General features: G+C 35.7%; 1 protein-coding gene across 1 annotated transcript in view; it reads left to right on the top strand.

The window, feature by feature from the left end:
- The window catches only part of LOC100449147 (ankyrin repeat domain-containing protein 36A), a 201,127-nt gene that overhangs the window by 100,784 nt on the left and 83,110 nt on the right, over positions 1 to 17,233 (top strand). Inside the window, exons 46-53 of the mRNA XM_063720846.1 lie at positions 1,731 to 1,791; positions 2,401 to 2,431; positions 5,239 to 5,305; positions 7,858 to 7,918; positions 8,525 to 8,555; positions 11,363 to 11,429; positions 13,985 to 14,045; positions 14,655 to 14,685. Of these exons, the coding sequence (XP_063576916.1) occupies positions 1,731 to 1,791; positions 2,401 to 2,431; positions 5,239 to 5,305; positions 7,858 to 7,918; positions 8,525 to 8,555; positions 11,363 to 11,429; positions 13,985 to 14,045; positions 14,655 to 14,685 (410 nt within the window). The remainder of the gene's footprint in view (positions 1 to 1,730; positions 1,792 to 2,400; positions 2,432 to 5,238; positions 5,306 to 7,857; positions 7,919 to 8,524; positions 8,556 to 11,362; positions 11,430 to 13,984; positions 14,046 to 14,654; positions 14,686 to 17,233) is intronic.

The following is a 17,233-nucleotide window of genomic DNA, read 5'->3' as shown; positions in this document are numbered from 1 at the left end:
AATATGCGTTTTGTTTAAAATAACCTGTTTGATAAGCAGAGACTCTTCATTTTCCTAAGGTCAGACTTTAATTTCACAAGGTTTGTGCATTGTAATAAAAAAAAAAAAATCTACTCAGGGTCTTTGTATCGCATTCTAAATTTTAAATGTCAGAGGCTTTTGTGCTGTTATTGAAAAAATACTTGTAAAACTCCTGCATTACTGTGAGCCACTTGAAGCTAGAAAACCTATTTGTATGTATCCTGGAGTACCCAGAATAATGTCTGGCATGTAAGAAACATTTAATTAGTTTTTAATGTGAATCAACAACCAGGCAAATGGGCTTTTTTATAATGGAATGTTACAGGTGACATAATACGCCTAAGATATCTAATAATTAAATCTATTAAATTTCTTGAATGTTTTGAATTTATCTTTTCTTGTAATGTTGAGAATGTATAAGTTGAGGTGAGTTATGTTGAGAAAATATGTCATATAGAAGAAAATAAAATTTAGAAAAGATGGAAAGGAAATAGGAAAGGTGGATACAGCGTGTTTTCTAATATCTTCCAACTGGAAGCTTGGATTAGGATTTTAGATTAAATTTTCTTAAATTTTTAAAGCCGCAACCATGTTCTACTAAATACATATTTTTCAGGACATACATTACTCTTTCGAATTCTGAATAAAAATTCTTTCTCCACGTGTGAAGTTGCTGGAATTTTATTGTTTTGTTTTGTTTTTTTTTTTTCCCCTCTCGGTCTGTCTGTCTCTCTCTGTGTAGTAAAAATGTTTCAGCTTTCAGGTGAATGATCATGGTTAACTCTTGGGATGTGTTATTTTATAGTAAACAAATGAAACTCTTTATTACATAAGTATTTACACAAAACAAATTGTCGAGTAAATGCTAACCAGTATTATTAGGCATATATTATGAATGCAAGCTTTTCTTTTAAGCTCATATTTGATTGACTGGTCATGTCTCTTTTTTTCTTTGTTTCTCCCTCCTTCCCGTTTGTTTAAAAATGATTTACCTCAGTCTAACTTTTTCCTTGCAGACCGCATGTCTTTAGTGTCTATTCTTTCATTTCACCTCTGTTTCTGTTGTCAGGATACTTAGTTACAGCTTTGTGTTTAGTAGCTATGTGTGGCCTTCATTCATGAATCACTGCTCCATAAGGTGGACGGTTGCTTTGTTCTGTCTTTTTTGGAAGGAGCTGAAGTTATACAATAATTTGTTTTTAGCTTTTGACACACAGAATAGAAGCAACTTATACTGTTTCCGACGCTAGCTCATTTAAATATAGTACTACTAAAAACTACATTCTCACATTTTTTCCCACAGAAAGTAATTCACACAACTATATATCATGCATAAATATTTTGAAAAATAAAGTGATTATTGACTTTTTATTATTAGTTTTGTTCAGTAATACTGTAAATTACATAGGAGTAAATTTTTGTCCCAGTTTGTTGTGGTTAATGAAAGATACTAATGGATATCATAGTATTTGTATAATAATCAACTGGGGTTGAAAGGAGTAACATTTTGAGAATATCTGTATCACCAATCATAATCATCATCCCATGTGAATATGTAGATAAGTAAATGGCAGACTTGGGGTTTGAATCTACGTATGAGTGACTTCAACGTGTATATTTTTTTCTGTTAGATCATGTAGTAATGGTGGCTATTATCATTATTTAAATTGCTCCATGTTATTCTTAAACCTATTGTGTTTTTCTTCTAGATTATTTCAAAACCATACATCCCAAAGAGAAGGATTATTTCTGTACAATCTACAGAAGATGGTAAGCTATTTGAAGCCTGCCTATTATATTATTTACTTACCCTTCATTTATTTGTCTTTTTTCTTCTTCTTCTTCTTTTTTTTTTGAAATGCAGTCTTACTAGTCTGCAGCCCAGGTTGTAGTGCAGTGGCACGATCTTGGCTCACTGCAACTTCCACCTCCTGGGTTCAAGTGATTCTCCTGCCTCAGCCTCCCGAGTAGCTGGGATTACAGGCACGCACCACCACACCTGGCTAATTTTTGTGTTTTTAGTAGAGATGGAGTTTCACGATGTTGTCCGGGCTGATCTCAGACTCTTGACTTCAAGCGATCAACCCACCTCGGCCTCCCAAACTGCTAGGATTACAGGCATGAGCCACCGTGCCAGGCCTTCTGTATTATTATTATTATTATTATTATTATTATTATTATCATCATCATCATAAGGATAGGGTCTTTCTATGTTGGCCAGGCTGGTCTCAAACTCCTGGGCTTCTCAAGTGATACTTCTGCCTCAGCCTTCTGAGTAGCTAAGATTGTAGGAACAAGCCACTGTGCTCTTTTATGTTTTTAATATTCTGTAGTTTTCTATTGTTGATTTAAAATGCATTTTACTTTTTTGTTTAATAGTGCCTCCTCCTACTAAAGAGTGTTTTCACAGGTATGATTTCACAGATTTTTTAAATTGATATGTTTAACTAAGTGAATAGAGAGAAGAGAAACTAGTATCTGTTTAGTGTTCTACTCTGTGCTAGACACCATATTACATGCTTAACGTTTATCATGTCATGTCATCTTCACACAGCTTTACAAACTATTTGTGCTATTATTGCATTTTTACTAATTAGGCAACTCTGCTTTAATGAGGTTGAAATATTGACTCATGATTCCACAGTAAACAGGTAGCCAACCCAAGATTGGACCATCATCCTGCCTGGCTCTGAAATCACTTCTTTTGCCCCTAAGCAGAAGTGGATAGAGATCTATGCAGCAATGGGATCGTGGTACTGATTTAAATCAGATCAATTCAGAAAGTCACATTTTGTTATGCATTGACTCTCTGAGTCATTTTGTTATGCATTGACTTCTAAGTGTTCCTTAGAAGCCTGGCTACTCCAAAAGTTTGTCCAAATATTTTGGAAATGGCAGTGGTAACCATATTCTTTTTTTTTTTTTTTAACCATCAGCGTTTTAAAGGCAGATATCAGTTATCTGTGGCCACAGGACCCTAAGTTTTTCATAAAGCAAGACCAAGCCAATGCCAGAAAAATACTCTCTTACTGTGCTTGGCGAATATCTAAATATAGTCCATGTGATGTTAACTATATTTAGCATATATTAAAAGGATATTTCTAATTCATTTCTCTACTTACTGCCTACCCAGTTAGGTTTTCTCTTTAAGTGAGTACCCTGCCTAGTTTGCTGAAGCTTTTTCTTATTCTCTGGATTCTTTTATTTTCCTTCTATGACATTTTAGTAATATTTTCTTGATTTCTTTTTACTTCTCTTCTGTTTTTCTTATGATCTTCTATTATAGTTTTCGTGAACAGCCGCTAAATATTCCCCGTTTTCCTACAGACAAAATCAGAGGTGCATAGAGTTTCAGAATGTTAAGAAATCCTGGAGACTAAACAAAATATCCTCTAGTACTTGAATCCTTGCTTATCATCCTGATCAAGTGGTTTGTTCAGGTGGAGAACCTGAAACTCAAAGGGAGAAAATTATTTGGATACAGTAAATCAGAGAAATGAGAATTGCACTCAGGTTTCTTAGTTCAAAACCCAGTCTTCTTTTACATCATTCTGTCACTGAGTGATTTTAGTTTTAGAAAGAGGGAGTGGCTCTAGTGAACACGGTGGAAGAGGAGGAGAATGGAATGAGCTGTTGAACCCAATGAAAGTGCATAAGAATGGAATTTGCAGGGGACAGCCAAATTTGAAGAGAAACAAACTCTTAGTTGGATAGAAATGAGGGTTTTAGGAAAAAATCTGAATATTTGGTTTAATGCAAGTTTGATAAAGATAAGGGAATTGAAAACACAGGATGTTGGGAGCTATCAAGAAAGGCATATTAGAATACGGCGTTCAAGGAGTTCTGAAGAGGGTGCTGCCTTTTTGTTTGTTTAACTGGAGGAACTGACAAACTTCAAGGTTTTATTGAAAAATGTTAAAAGAATTTGAGCCACTGGAAAGGGTCTCCGGAGCAGATAGGAATGTGGTATCATCTTCTTCCATCCCAGCTTACAGAGGGCTTAGAATCCCTCAAGAACTAGGGAGCTGGAGATTGCTTAAGTACATGGATCTGTGACCCAGGGTGGATGTCTCTTTTTTTCTGACTCTTTTCTCAATTCTCTCATGTACATGTAGGGTAGGGCAAATGTAGGATTGGCCGGCAAACCAGCAGTGAAGCTTCCTTTGGGTAGTTGGTAACATGCGTATGCTTGGGGTGGATGACTGAGACTAACTTACTTTCCAGAAGCAGAGGAATAGAGAGCTCCTACTCTCAATTATGTTAGCCCATCTTTTGAGGAATCTGGGCTTTCCTAGGCTGAAGATGTAGATTGGAGATTGCCACGGATCCCTGCAGAAGAGGGATCCAGAAGTGGGAGCCCATAGGAAGGAAGATATTTAGATAGTGATGAATGAAATGGAGCTATAAGTACTTAGGAGGGCGACTTTTCCAGCAGTCTCTCTCTTGGGTATCTGAGTGTCTATGAAGGTTCTTAAGCTTGCTGGTTTTTGTGGATCTGAATAAGGCAGGATCTATATAATGACAATAATTGGATTTTAAAATTTCTAATGTTTTAATCTTCTGTGAAGGATATTCCCAATAACAACCTAACAACATATACGTTTGTACTTTGACTTTTGTACACTCAGCTTTCAAACATTTGCAGTGTTTCAGGGGGCCCCCTGCAGTGTTCTAGGGTGAAGAGAATCAGTGGGCCCTCTTTAAGTAGCTCACATGCTGAAGATCCAAGACTCTCATTTTCCAGTGACACAGATTAGTCTTTGAATCAGAAGTAGATAATGGAGAAGAGACGGTGCCTTTTCTGCCTTGTTTTAGGTTATCAGGTTTACTCCAGTTCAGTAAGAAAAGTTGTGTCAGATATCAACTGGATTTTCAGTTTAGCCTTTAGGGTAGATAGTTTATAAGGACAAATTATTGTCTGGCCGTGCCGTTATAATGCCTGTCAGTATTTGTTACGGGTTTAAGGGTGAGTCTGCATTGGATATTTCATAGTTTGGGAGAGGTGGAGGCAGAAATAGGTAACTGAAATGTTTTCTAAAATGGAAGCCATATCTTAATTATACCAGGAAATATTATTTAATATGCAGATAACTGAGTTTCCTCAGACTTTGTTTTACCATTTTTTTTTGGAGGGGACATGCATGTATAGACTGACGGTTTTTGTTTTCTTTTAAGAAATGAACGTGCTCGTTTTTGTTGTATCTTTTTGCTCCGTAGGAGTCTCTACAGACCGGATACTGTTGTACAGCCTGTGACAGAGGATGAGTTTGCTTTGGAATCTGAGGTAGAGTACTGTCTTGTGAAATTAATTTTCTCACTCTGAATCTCATGTTTTATATTATTTTCTTCTAAAACTTAGCAGTTGTCTACCTATCGTTGTTTTATGTTAGTATTAAAACTTTTATTAGAGATAACCATTTTAAAGAAATGGGAGGGGTTAATTTTAATTTTTTTTACTTTGGCAAATAAGAAATAGTTGATAAATACTTTGAGAGGTGTGACCTGAAAAAAAAAAATTGCTGGAAAATGCACAGTGACAGAAAAATGTTGTTCGGGAACGCTTTCCCACAATAGAGGAGATGCAAATTTTGGTCTAGGCTTATCTGAGTAAGTGTTTTTACTTTGAGTTGTATATCATATGAGTATGACTAATAATACCTCTGTTTAAGTGAATCTTTGTTACATCAGATGACTTATTATGGGAATCATGGAATCACCCTGTTACACATAGCATATAGTTTCTTTTTATTTCTTGTACACCTATTTTAACATCATACAGTATTTTTGCAGAGAGCTATTTCTTTATTTTTATTCTTGGTTCTATAATTAGAGTGAAGTAATATTAGAAATTGTGGAAATTTAACTAGACATGGTATCATGTGCCTGTAGTCCCACCTATTCAAGAGATCAAGCCAGGAGAATTTCTTGAGCCCAGGAGTTTAAGACCAAGCTTGGCAATAGAGCAAGAGCTTATCTCTAATTTTAAAAAGTTGTGGAAGATTAGAAATTTAAATTCTGTTGTCAAATCTGTGTTAGAGAGGGTTTACACTGTGTTTTCCGGGTCCTTTTTACTAAGAGTATACTTTAAACTCTTTATCTAATTGAAGAATATGCGTTTTGTTTAAAATAACAACCTGTTTGATAAGCAGAGACTCTTCATTTTCCTAAGGTCAGACTTTAATTTCACAAGGTTTGTGCATTGTAATAAAAAAAAAAAAATCTACTCAGGGTCTTTGTATCGCATTCTAAATTTTAAATGTCAGAGGCTTTTGTGCTGTTATTGAAAAAATACTTGTAAAACTCCTGCATTACTGTGAGCCACTTGAAGCTAGAAAACCTATTTGTATGTATCCTGGAGTACCCAGAATAATGTCTGGCATGTAAGAAACATTTAATTAGTTTTTAATGTGAATCAACAACCAGGCAAATGGGCTTTTTTATAATGGAATGTTACAGGTGACATAATACGCCTAAGATATCTAATAATTAAATCTATTAAATTTCTTGAATGTTTTGAATTTATCTTTTCTTGTAATGTTGAGAATGTATAAGTTGAGGTGAGTTATGTTGAGAAAATATGTCATATAGAAGAAAATAAAATTTAGAAAAGATGGAAAGGAAATAGGAAAGGTGGATACAGCGTGTTTTCTAATATCTTCCAACTGGAAGCTTGGATTAGGATTTTAGATTAAATTTTCTTAAATTTTTAAAGCCGCAACCATGTTCTACTAAATACATATTTTTCAGGACATACATTACTCTTTCGAATTCTGAATAAAAATTCTCCATGTGTGAAGTTGCTGGAATTTTATTGTTTTGTTTTGTTTTTTTTTTTTCCCCTCTCGGTCTGTCTGTCTCTCTCTGTGTAGTAAAAATATTTCAGCTTTCAGGTGAATGATCATGGTTAACTCTTGGGATGTGTTATTTTATAGTAAACAAATGAAACTCTTTATTACATAAGTATTTACACAAAACAAATTGTCGAGTAAATGCTAACCAGTATTATTAGGCATATATTATGAATGCAAGCTTTTCTTTTAAGCTCATATTTGATTGACTGGTCATGTCTCTTTTTTTCTTTGTTTCTCCCTCCTTCCCGTTTGTTTAAAAATGATTTACCTCAGTCTAACTTTTTCCTTGCAGACCGCATGTCTTTAGTGTCTATTCTTTCATTTCACCTCTGTTTCTGTTGTCAGGATACTTAGTTACAGCTTTGTGTTTAGTAGCTATGTGTGGCCTTCATTCATGAATCACTGCTCCATAAGGTGGACGGTTGCTTTGTTCTGTCTTTTTTGGAAGGAGCTGAAGTTATACAATAATTTGTTTTTAGCTTTTGACACACAGAATAGAAGCAACTTATACTGTTTCCGACGCTAGCTCATTTAAATATAGTACTACTAAAAACTACATTCTCACATTTTTTCCCACAGAAAGTAATTCACACAACTATATATCATGCATAAATATTTTGAAAAATAAAGTGATTATTGACTTTTTATTATTAGTTTTGTTCAGTAATACTGTAAATTACATAGGAGTAAATTTTTGTCCCAGTTTGTTGTGGTTAACGAAAGATACTAATGGATATCATAGTATTTGTATAATAATCAACTGGGGTTGAAAGGAGTAACATTTTGAGAATATCTGTATCACCAATCATAATCATCATCCCATGTGAATATGTAGATAAGTAAATGGCAGACTTGGGGTTTGAATCTACGTATGAGTGACTTCAACGTGTATATTTTTTTCTGTTAGATCATGTAGTAATGGTGGCTATTATCATTATTTAAATTGCTCCATGTTATTCTTAAACCTATTATGTTTTTCTTCTAGATTATTTCAAAACCATACATCCCAAAGAGAAGGATTATTTCTGTACAATCTACAGAAGATGGTAAGCTATTTGAAGCCTGCCTATTATATTATTTACTTACCCTTCATTTATTTGTCTTTTTTCTTCTTCTTCTTCTTTATTTTTTGAAATGCAGTCTTACTAGTCTGCAGCCCAGGTTGTAGTGCAGTGGCACGATCTTGGCTCACTGCAACTTCCACCTCCTGGGTTCAAGTGATTCTCCTGCCTCAGCCTACCGAGTAGCTGGGATTACAGGCGCGCACCACCACACCTGGCTAATTTTTGTGTTTTTAGTAGAGATGGAGTTTCACGATGTTGTCCGGGCTGATCTCAAACTCTTGACTTCAAGCGATCAACCCACCTCGGCCTCCCAAACTGCTAGGATTACAGGCATGAGCCACCGTGCCAGGCCTTCTGTATTATTATTATTATTATTATTATTATTATTATCATCATCATCATAAGGATAGGGTCTTTCTATGTTGGCCAGGCTGGTCTCAAACTCCTGGGCTTCTCAAGTGATACTTCTGCCTCAGCCTTCTGAGTAGCTAAGATTGTAGGAACAAGCCACTGTGCTCTTTTATGTTTTTAATATTCTGTAGTTTTCTATTGTTGATTTAAAATGCATTTTACTTTTTTGTTTAATAGTGCCTCCTCCTACTAAAGAGTGTTTTCACAGGTATGATTTCACAGATTTTTTAAATTGATATGTTTAACTAAGTGAATAGAGAGAAGAGAAACTAGTATCTGTTTAGTGTTCTACTCTGTGCTAGACACCATATTACATGCTTAACGTTTATCATGTCATGTCATCTTCACACAGCTTTACAAACTATTTGTGCTATTATTGCATTTTTACTAATTAGGCAACTCTGCTTTAATGAGGTTGAAATATTGACTCATGATTCCACAGTAAACAGGTAGCCAACCCAAGATTGGACCATCATCCTGCCTGGCTCTGAAATCACTTCTTTTGCCCCTAAGCAGAAGTGGATAGAGATCTATGCAGCAATGGGATCGTGGTACTGATTTAAATCAGATCAATTCAGAAAGTCACATTTTGTTATGCATTGACTCTCTGAGTCATTTTGTTATGCATTGACTTCTAAGTGTTCCTTAGAAGCCTGGCTACTCCAAAAGTTTGTCCAAATATTTTGGAAATGGCAGTGGTAACCATATTCTTTTTTTTTTTTTTTAACCATCAGCGTTGTAAAGGCAGATGTCAGTTATCTGTGGCCACAGGACCCTAAGTTTTTCATAAAGCAAGACCAAGCCAATGCCAGAAAAATACTCTCTTACTGTGCTTGGCGAATATCTAAATATAGTCCATGTGATGTTAACTATATTTAGCATATATTAAAAGGATATTTCTAATTCATTTCTCTACTTACTGCCTACCCAGTTAGGTTTTCTCTTTAAGTGAGTACCCTGCCTAGTTTGCTGAAGCTTTTTCTTATTCTCTGGATTCTTTTATTTTCCTTCTATGACATTTTAGTAATATTTTCTTGATTTCTTTTTACTTCTCTTCTGTTTTTCTTATGATCTTCTATTATAGTTTTCGTGAACAGCCGCTAAATATTCCCCGTTTTCCTACAGACAAAATCAGAGGTGCATAGAGTTTCAGAATGTTAAGAAATCCTGGAGACTAAACAAAATATCCTCTAGTACTTGAATCCTTGCTTATCATCCTGATCAAGTGGTTTGTTCAGGTGGAGAACCTGAAACTCAAAGGGAGAAAATTATTTGGATACAGTAAATCAGAGAAATGAGAATTGCACTCAGGTTTCTTAGTTCAAAACCCAGTCTTCTTTTACATCATTCTGTCACTGAGTGATTTTAGTTTTAGAAAGAGGGAGTGGCTCTAGTGAACACGGTGGAAGAGGAGGAGAATGGAATGAGCTGTTGAACCCAATGAAAGTGCATAAGAATGGAATTTGCAGGGGACAGCCAAATTTGAAGAGAAACAAACTCTTAGTTGGATAGAAATGAGGGTTTTAGGAAAAAATCTGAATATTTGGTTTAATGCAAGTTTGATAAAGATAAGGGAATTGAAAACACAGGATGTTGGGAGCTATCAAGAAAGGCATATTAGAATACGGCGTTCAAGGAGTTCTGAAGAGGGTGCTGCCTTTTTGTTTGTTTAACTGGAGGAACTGACAAACTTCAAGGTTTTATTGAAAAATGTTAAAAGAATTTGAGCCACTGGAAAGGGTCTCCAGAGCAGATAGGAATGTGGTATCATCTTCTTCCATCCCAGCTTACAGAGGGCTTAGAATCCCTCAAGAACTAGGGAGCTGGAGATTGCTTAAGTACATGGATCTGTGACCCAGGGTGGATGTCTCTTTTTTTCTGACTCTTTTCTCAATTCTCTCATGTACATGTAGGGTAGGGCAAATGTAGGATTGGCCGGCAAACCAGCAGTGAAGCTTCCTTTGGGTAGTTGGTAACATGCGTATGCTTGGGGTGGATGACTGAGACTAACTTACTTTCCAGAAGCAGAGGAATAGAGAGCTCCTACTCTCAATTATGTTAGCCCATCTTTTGAGGAATCTGGGCTTTCCTAGGCTGAAGATGTAGATTGGAGATTGCCACGGATCCCTGCAGAAGAGGGATCCAGAAGTGGGAGCCCATAGGAAGGAAGATATTTAGATAGTGATGAATGAAATGGAGCTATAAGTACTTAGGAGGGTGACTTTTCCAGCAGTCTCTCTCTTGGGTATCTGAGTGTCTATGAAGGTTCTTAAGCTTGCTGGTTTTTGTGGATCTGAATAAGGCAGGATCTATATAATGACAATAATTGGATTTTAAAATTTCTAATGTTTTAATCTTCTGTGAAGGATATTCCCAATAACAACCTAACAACATATACGTTTGTACTTTGACTTTTGTACACTCAGCTTTCAAACATTTGCAGTGTTTCAGGGGGCCCCCTGCAGTGTTCTAGGGTGAAGAGAATCAGTGGGCCCTCTTTAAGTAGCTCACATGCTGAAGATCCAAGACTCTCATTTTCCAGTGACACAGATTAGTCTTTGAATCAGAAGTAGATAATGGAGAAGAGACGGTGCCTTTTCTGCCTTGTTTTAGGTTATCAGGTTTACTCCAGTTCAGTAAGAAAAGTTGTGTCAGATATCAACTGGATTTTCAGTTTAGCCTTTAGGGTAGATAGTTTATAAGGACAAATTATTGTCTGGCCGTGCCGTTATAATGCCTGTCAGTATTTGTTACGGGTTTAAGGGTGAGTCTGCATTGGATATTTCATAGTTTGGGAGAGGTGGAGGCAGAAATAGGTAACTGAAATGTTTTCTAAAATGGAAGCCATATCTTAATTATACCAGGAAATATTATTTAATATGCAGATAACTGAGTTTCCTCAGACTTTGTTTTACCATTTTTTTTTGGAGGGGACATGCATGTATAGACTGACGGTTTTTGTTTTCTTTTAAGAAATGAACGTGCTCGTTTTTGTTGTATCTTTTTGCTCCGTAGGAGTCTCTACAGACCGGATACTGTTGTACAGCCTGTGACAGAGGATGAGTTTGCTTTGGAATCTGAGGTAGAGTACTGTCTTGTGAAATTAATTTTCTCACTCTGAATCTCATGTTTTATATTATTTTCTTCTAAAACTTAGCAGTTGTCTACCTATCGTTGTTTTATGTTAGTATTAAAACTTTTATTAGAGATAACCATTTTAAAGAAATGGGAGGGGTTAATTTTAAGTTTTTTTTACTTTGGCAAATAAGAAATAGTTGATAAATACTTTGAGAGGTGTGACCTGAAAAAAAAAAATTGCTGGAAAATGCACAGTGACAGAAAAATGTTGTTCGGGAACGCTTTCCCACAATAGAGGAGATGCAAATTTTGGTCTAGGCTTATCTGAGTAAGTGTTTTTACTTTGAGTTGTATATCATATGAGTATGACTAATAATACCTCTGTTTAAGTGAATCTTTGTTACATCAGATGACTTATTATGGGAATCATGGAATCACCCTGTTACACATAGCATATAGTTTCTTTTTATTTCTTGTACACCTATTTTAACATCATACAGTATTTTTGCAGAGAGCTATTTCTTTATTTTTATTCTTGGTTCTATAATTAGAGTGAAGTAATATTAGAAATTGTGGAAATTTAACTAGACATGGTATCATGTGCCTGTAGTCCCACCTATTCAAGAGATCAAGCCAGGAGAATTTCTTGAGCCCAGGAGTTTAAGACCAAGCTTGGCAATAGAGCAAGAGCTTATCTCTAATTTTAAAAAGTTGTGGAAGATTAGAAATTTAAATTCTGTTGTCAAATCTGTGTTAGAGAGGGTTTACACTGTGTTTTCCGGGTCCTTTTTACTAAGAGTATACTTTAAACTCTTTATCTAATTGAAGAATATGCGTTTTGTTTAAAATAACCTGTTTGATAAGCAGAGACTCTTCATTTTCCTAAGGTCAGACTTTAATTTCACAAGGTTTGTGCATTGTAATAAAAAAAAAAAAATCTACTCAGGGTCTTTGTATCGCATTCTAAATTTTAAATGTCAGAGGCTTTTGTGCTGTTATTGAAAAAATACTTGTAAAACTCCTGCATTACTGTGAGCCACTTGAAGCTAGAAAACCTATTTGTATGTATCCTGGAGTACCCAGAATAATGTCTGGCATGTAAGAAACATTTAATTAGTTTTTAATGTGAATCAACAACCAGGCAAATGGGCTTTTTTATAATGGAATGTTACAGGTGACATAATACGCCTAAGATATCTAATAATTAAATCTATTAAATTTCTTGAATGTTTTGAATTTATCTTTTCTTGTAATGTTGAGAATGTATAAGTTGAGGTGAGTTATGTTGAGAAAATATGTCTTATAGAAGAAAATAAAATTTAGAAAAGATGGAAAGGAAATAGGAAAGGTGGATACAGCGTGTTTTCTAATATCTTCCAACTGGAAGCTTGGATTAGGATTTTAGATTAAATTTTCTTAAATTTTTAAAGCCGCAACCATGTTCTACTAAATACATATTTTTCAGGACATACATTACTCTTTCGAATTCTGAATAAAAATTCTTTCTCCACGTGTGAAGTTGCTGGAATTTTATTGTTTTGTTTTGTTTTTTTTTTTTTCCCCTCTCGGTCTGTCTGTCTCTCTCTGTGTAGTAAAAATGTTTCAGCTTTCAGGTGAATGATCATGGTTAACTCTTGGGATGTGTTATTTTATAGTAAACAAATGAAACTCTTTATTACATAAGTATTTACACAAAACAAATTGTCGAGTAAATGCTAACCAGTATTATTAGGCATATATTATGAATGCAAGCTTTTCTTTTAAGCTCATATTTGATTGACTGGTCATGTCTCTTTTTTTCTTTGTTTCTCCCTCCTTCCCGTTTGTTTAAAAATGATTTACCTCAGTCTAACTTTTTCCTTGCAGACCGCATGTCTTTAGTGTCTATTCTTTCATTTCACCTCTGTTTCTGTTGTCAGGATACTTAGTTACAGCTTTGTGTTTAGTAGCTATGTGTGGCCTTCATTCATGAATCACTGCTCCATAAGGTGGACGGTTGCTTTGTTCTGTCTTTTTTGGAAGGAGCTGAAGTTATACAATAATTTGTTTTTAGCTTTTGACACACAGAATAGAAGCAACTTATACTGTTTCCGACGCTAGCTCATTTAAATATAGTACTACTAAAAACTACATTCTCACATTTTTTCCCACAGAAAGTAATTCACACAACTATATATCATGCATAAATATTTTGAAAAATAAAGTGATTATTGACTTTTTATTATTAGTTTTGTTCAGTAATACTGTAAATTACATAGGAGTAAATTTTTGTCCCAGTTTGTTGTGGTTAATGAAAGATACTAATGGATATCATAGTATTTGTATAATAATCAACTGGGGTTGAAAGGAGTAACATTTTGAGAATATCTGTATCACCAATCATAATCATCATCCCATGTGAATATGTAGATAAGTAAATGGCAGACTTGGGGTTTGAATCTACGTATGAGTGACTTCAACGTGTATATTTTTTTCTGTTAGATCATGTAGTAATGGTGGCTATTATCATTATTTAAATTGCTCCATGTTATTCTTAAACCTATTGTGTTTTTCTTCTAGATTATTTCAAAACCATACATCCCAAAGAGAAGGATTATTTCTGTACAATCTACAGAAGATGGTAAGCTATTTGAAGCCTGCCTATTATATTATTTACTTACCCTTCATTTATTTGTCTTTTTTCTTCTTCTTCTTCTTTTTTTTTTGAAATGCAGTCTTACTAGTCTGCAGCCCAGGTTGTAGTGCAGTGGCACGATCTTGGCTCACTGCAACTTCCACCTCCTGGGTTCAAGTGATTCTCCTGCCTCAGCCTCCCGAGTAGCTGGGATTACAGGCACGCACCACCACACCTGGCTAATTTTTGTGTTTTTAGTAGAGATGGAGTTTCACGATGTTGTCCGGGCTGATCTCAGACTCTTGACTTCAAGCGATCAACCCACCTCGGCCTCCCAAACTGCTAGGATTACAGGCATGAGCCACCGTGCCAGGCCTTCTGTATTATTATTATTATTATTATTATTATTATTATTATCATCATCATCATAAGGATAGGGTCTTTCTATGTTGGCCAGGCTGGTCTCAAACTCCTGGGCTTCTCAAGTGATACTTCTGCCTCAGCCTTCTGAGTAGCTAAGATTGTAGGAACAAGCCACTGTGCTCTTTTATGTTTTTAATATTCTGTAGTTTTCTATTGTTGATTTAAAATGCATTTTACTTTTTTGTTTAATAGTGCCTCCTCCTACTAAAGAGTGTTTTCACAGGTATGATTTCACAGATTTTTTAAATTGATATGTTTAACTAAGTGAATAGAGAGAAGAGAAACTAGTATCTGTTTAGTGTTCTACTCTGTGCTAGACACCATATTACATGCTTAACGTTTATCATGTCATGTCATCTTCACACAGCTTTACAAACTATTTGTGCTATTATTGCATTTTTACTAATTAGGCAACTCTGCTTTAATGAGGTTGAAATATTGACTCATGATTCCACAGTAAACAGGTAGCCAACCCAAGATTGGACCATCATCCTGCCTGGCTCTGAAATCACTTCTTTTGCCCCTAAGCAGAAGTGGATAGAGATCTATGCAGCAATGGGATCGTGGTACTGATTTAAATCAGATCAATTCAGAAAGTCACATTTTGTTATGCATTGACTCTCTGAGTCATTTTGTTATGCATTGACTTCTAAGTGTTCCTTAGAAGCCTGGCTACTCCAAAAGTTTGTCCAAATATTTTGGAAATGGCAGTGGTAACCATATTCTTTTTTTTTTTTTTTAACCATCAGCGTTTTAAAGGCAGATATCAGTTATCTGTGGCCACAGGACCCTAAGTTTTTCATAAAGCAAGACCAAGCCAATGCCAGAAAAATACTCTCTTACTGTGCTTGGCGAATATCTAAATATAGTCCATGTGATGTTAACTATATTTAGCATATATTAAAAGGATATTTCTAATTCATTTCTCTACTTACTGCCTACCCAGTTAGGTTTTCTCTTTAAGTGAGTACCCTGCCTAGTTTGCTGAAGCTTTTTCTTATTCTCTGGATTCTTTTATTTTCCTTCTATGACATTTTAGTAATATTTTCTTGATTTCTTTTTACTTCTCTTCTGTTTTTCTTATGATCTTCTATTATAGTTTTCGTGAACAGCCGCTAAATATTCCCCGTTTTCCTACAGACAAAATCAGAGGTGCATAGAGTTTCAGAATGTTAAGAAATCCTGGAGACTAAACAAAATATCCTCTAGTACTTGAATCCTTGCTTATCATCCTGATCAAGTGGTTTGTTCAGGTGGAGAACCTGAAACTCAAAGGGAGAAAATTATTTGGATACAGTAAATCAGAGAAATGAGAATTGCACTCAGGTTTCTTAGTTCAAAACCCAGTCTTCTTTTACATCATTCTGTCACTGAGTGATTTTAGTTTTAGAAAGAGGGAGTGGCTCTAGTGAACACGGTGGAAGAGGAGGAGAATGGAATGAGCTGTTGAACCCAATGAAAGTGCATAAGAATGGAATTTGCAGGGGACAGCCAAATTTGAAGAGAAACAAACTCTTAGTTGGATAGAAATGAGGGTTTTAGGAAAAAATCTGAATATTTGGTTTAATGCAAGTTTGATAAAGATAAGGGAATTGAAAACACAGGATGTTGGGAGCTATCAAGAAAGGCATATTAGAATACGGCGTTCAAGGAGTTCTGAAGAGGGTGCTGCCTTTTTGTTTGTTTAACTGGAGGAACTGACAAACTTCAAGGTTTTATTGAAAAATGTTAAAAGAATTTGAGCCACTGGAAAGGGTCTCCGGAGCAGATAGGAATGTGGTATCATCTTCTTCCATCCCAGCTTACAGAGGGCTTAGAATCCCTCAAGAACTAGGGAGCTGGAGATTGCTTAAGTACATGGATCTGTGACCCAGGGTGGATGTCTCTTTTTTTCTGACTCTTTTCTCAATTCTCTCATGTACATGTAGGGTAGGGCAAATGTAGGATTGGCCGGCAAACCAGCAGTGAAGCTTCCTTTGGGTAGTTGGTAACATGCGTATGCTTGGGGTGGATGACTGAGACTAACTTACTTTCCAGAAGCAGAGGAATAGAGAGCTCCTACTCTCAATTATGTTAGCCCATCTTTTGAGGAATCTGGGCTTTCCTAGGCTGAAGATGTAGATTGGAGATTGCCACGGATCCCTGCAGAAGAGGGATCCAGAAGTGGGAGCCCATAGGAAGGAAGATATTTAGATAGTGATGAATGAAATGGAGCTATAAGTACTTAGGAGGGCGACTTTTCCAGCAGTCTCTCTCTTGGGTATCTGAGTGTCTATGAAGGTTCTTAAGCTTGCTGGTTTTTGTGGATCTGAATAAGGCAGGATCTATATAATGACAATAATTGGATTTTAAAATTTCTAATGTTTTAATCTTCTGTGAAGGATATTCCCAATAACAACCTAACAACATATACGTTTGTACTTTGACTTTTGTACACTCAGCTTTCAAACATTTGCAGTGTTTCAGGGGGCCCCCTGCAGTGTTCTAGGGTGAAGAGAATCAGTGGGCCCTCTTTAAGTAGCTCACATGCTGAAGATCCAAGACTCTCATTTTCCAGTGACACAGATTAGTCTTTGAATCAGAAGTAGATAATGGAGAAGAGACGGTGCCTTTTCTGCCTTGTTTTAGGTTATCAGGTTTACTCCAGTTCAGTAAGAAAAGTTGTGTCAGATATCAACTGGATTTTCAGTTTAGCCTTTAGGGTAGATAGTTTATAAGGACAAATTATTGTCTGGCCGTGCCGTTATAATGCCTGTCAGTATTTGTTACGG

This window comes from Pongo abelii, chromosome 22 (genome assembly GCF_028885655.2).
Source record: "Pongo abelii isolate AG06213 chromosome 22, NHGRI_mPonAbe1-v2.0_pri, whole genome shotgun sequence".
Taxonomy (NCBI): Eukaryota; Metazoa; Chordata; class Mammalia; order Primates; family Hominidae; genus Pongo; species Pongo abelii.
The sequence above is the reverse complement of the archived record's forward strand: the minus strand, read 5'-3'. Positions and strand labels throughout refer to the sequence as shown.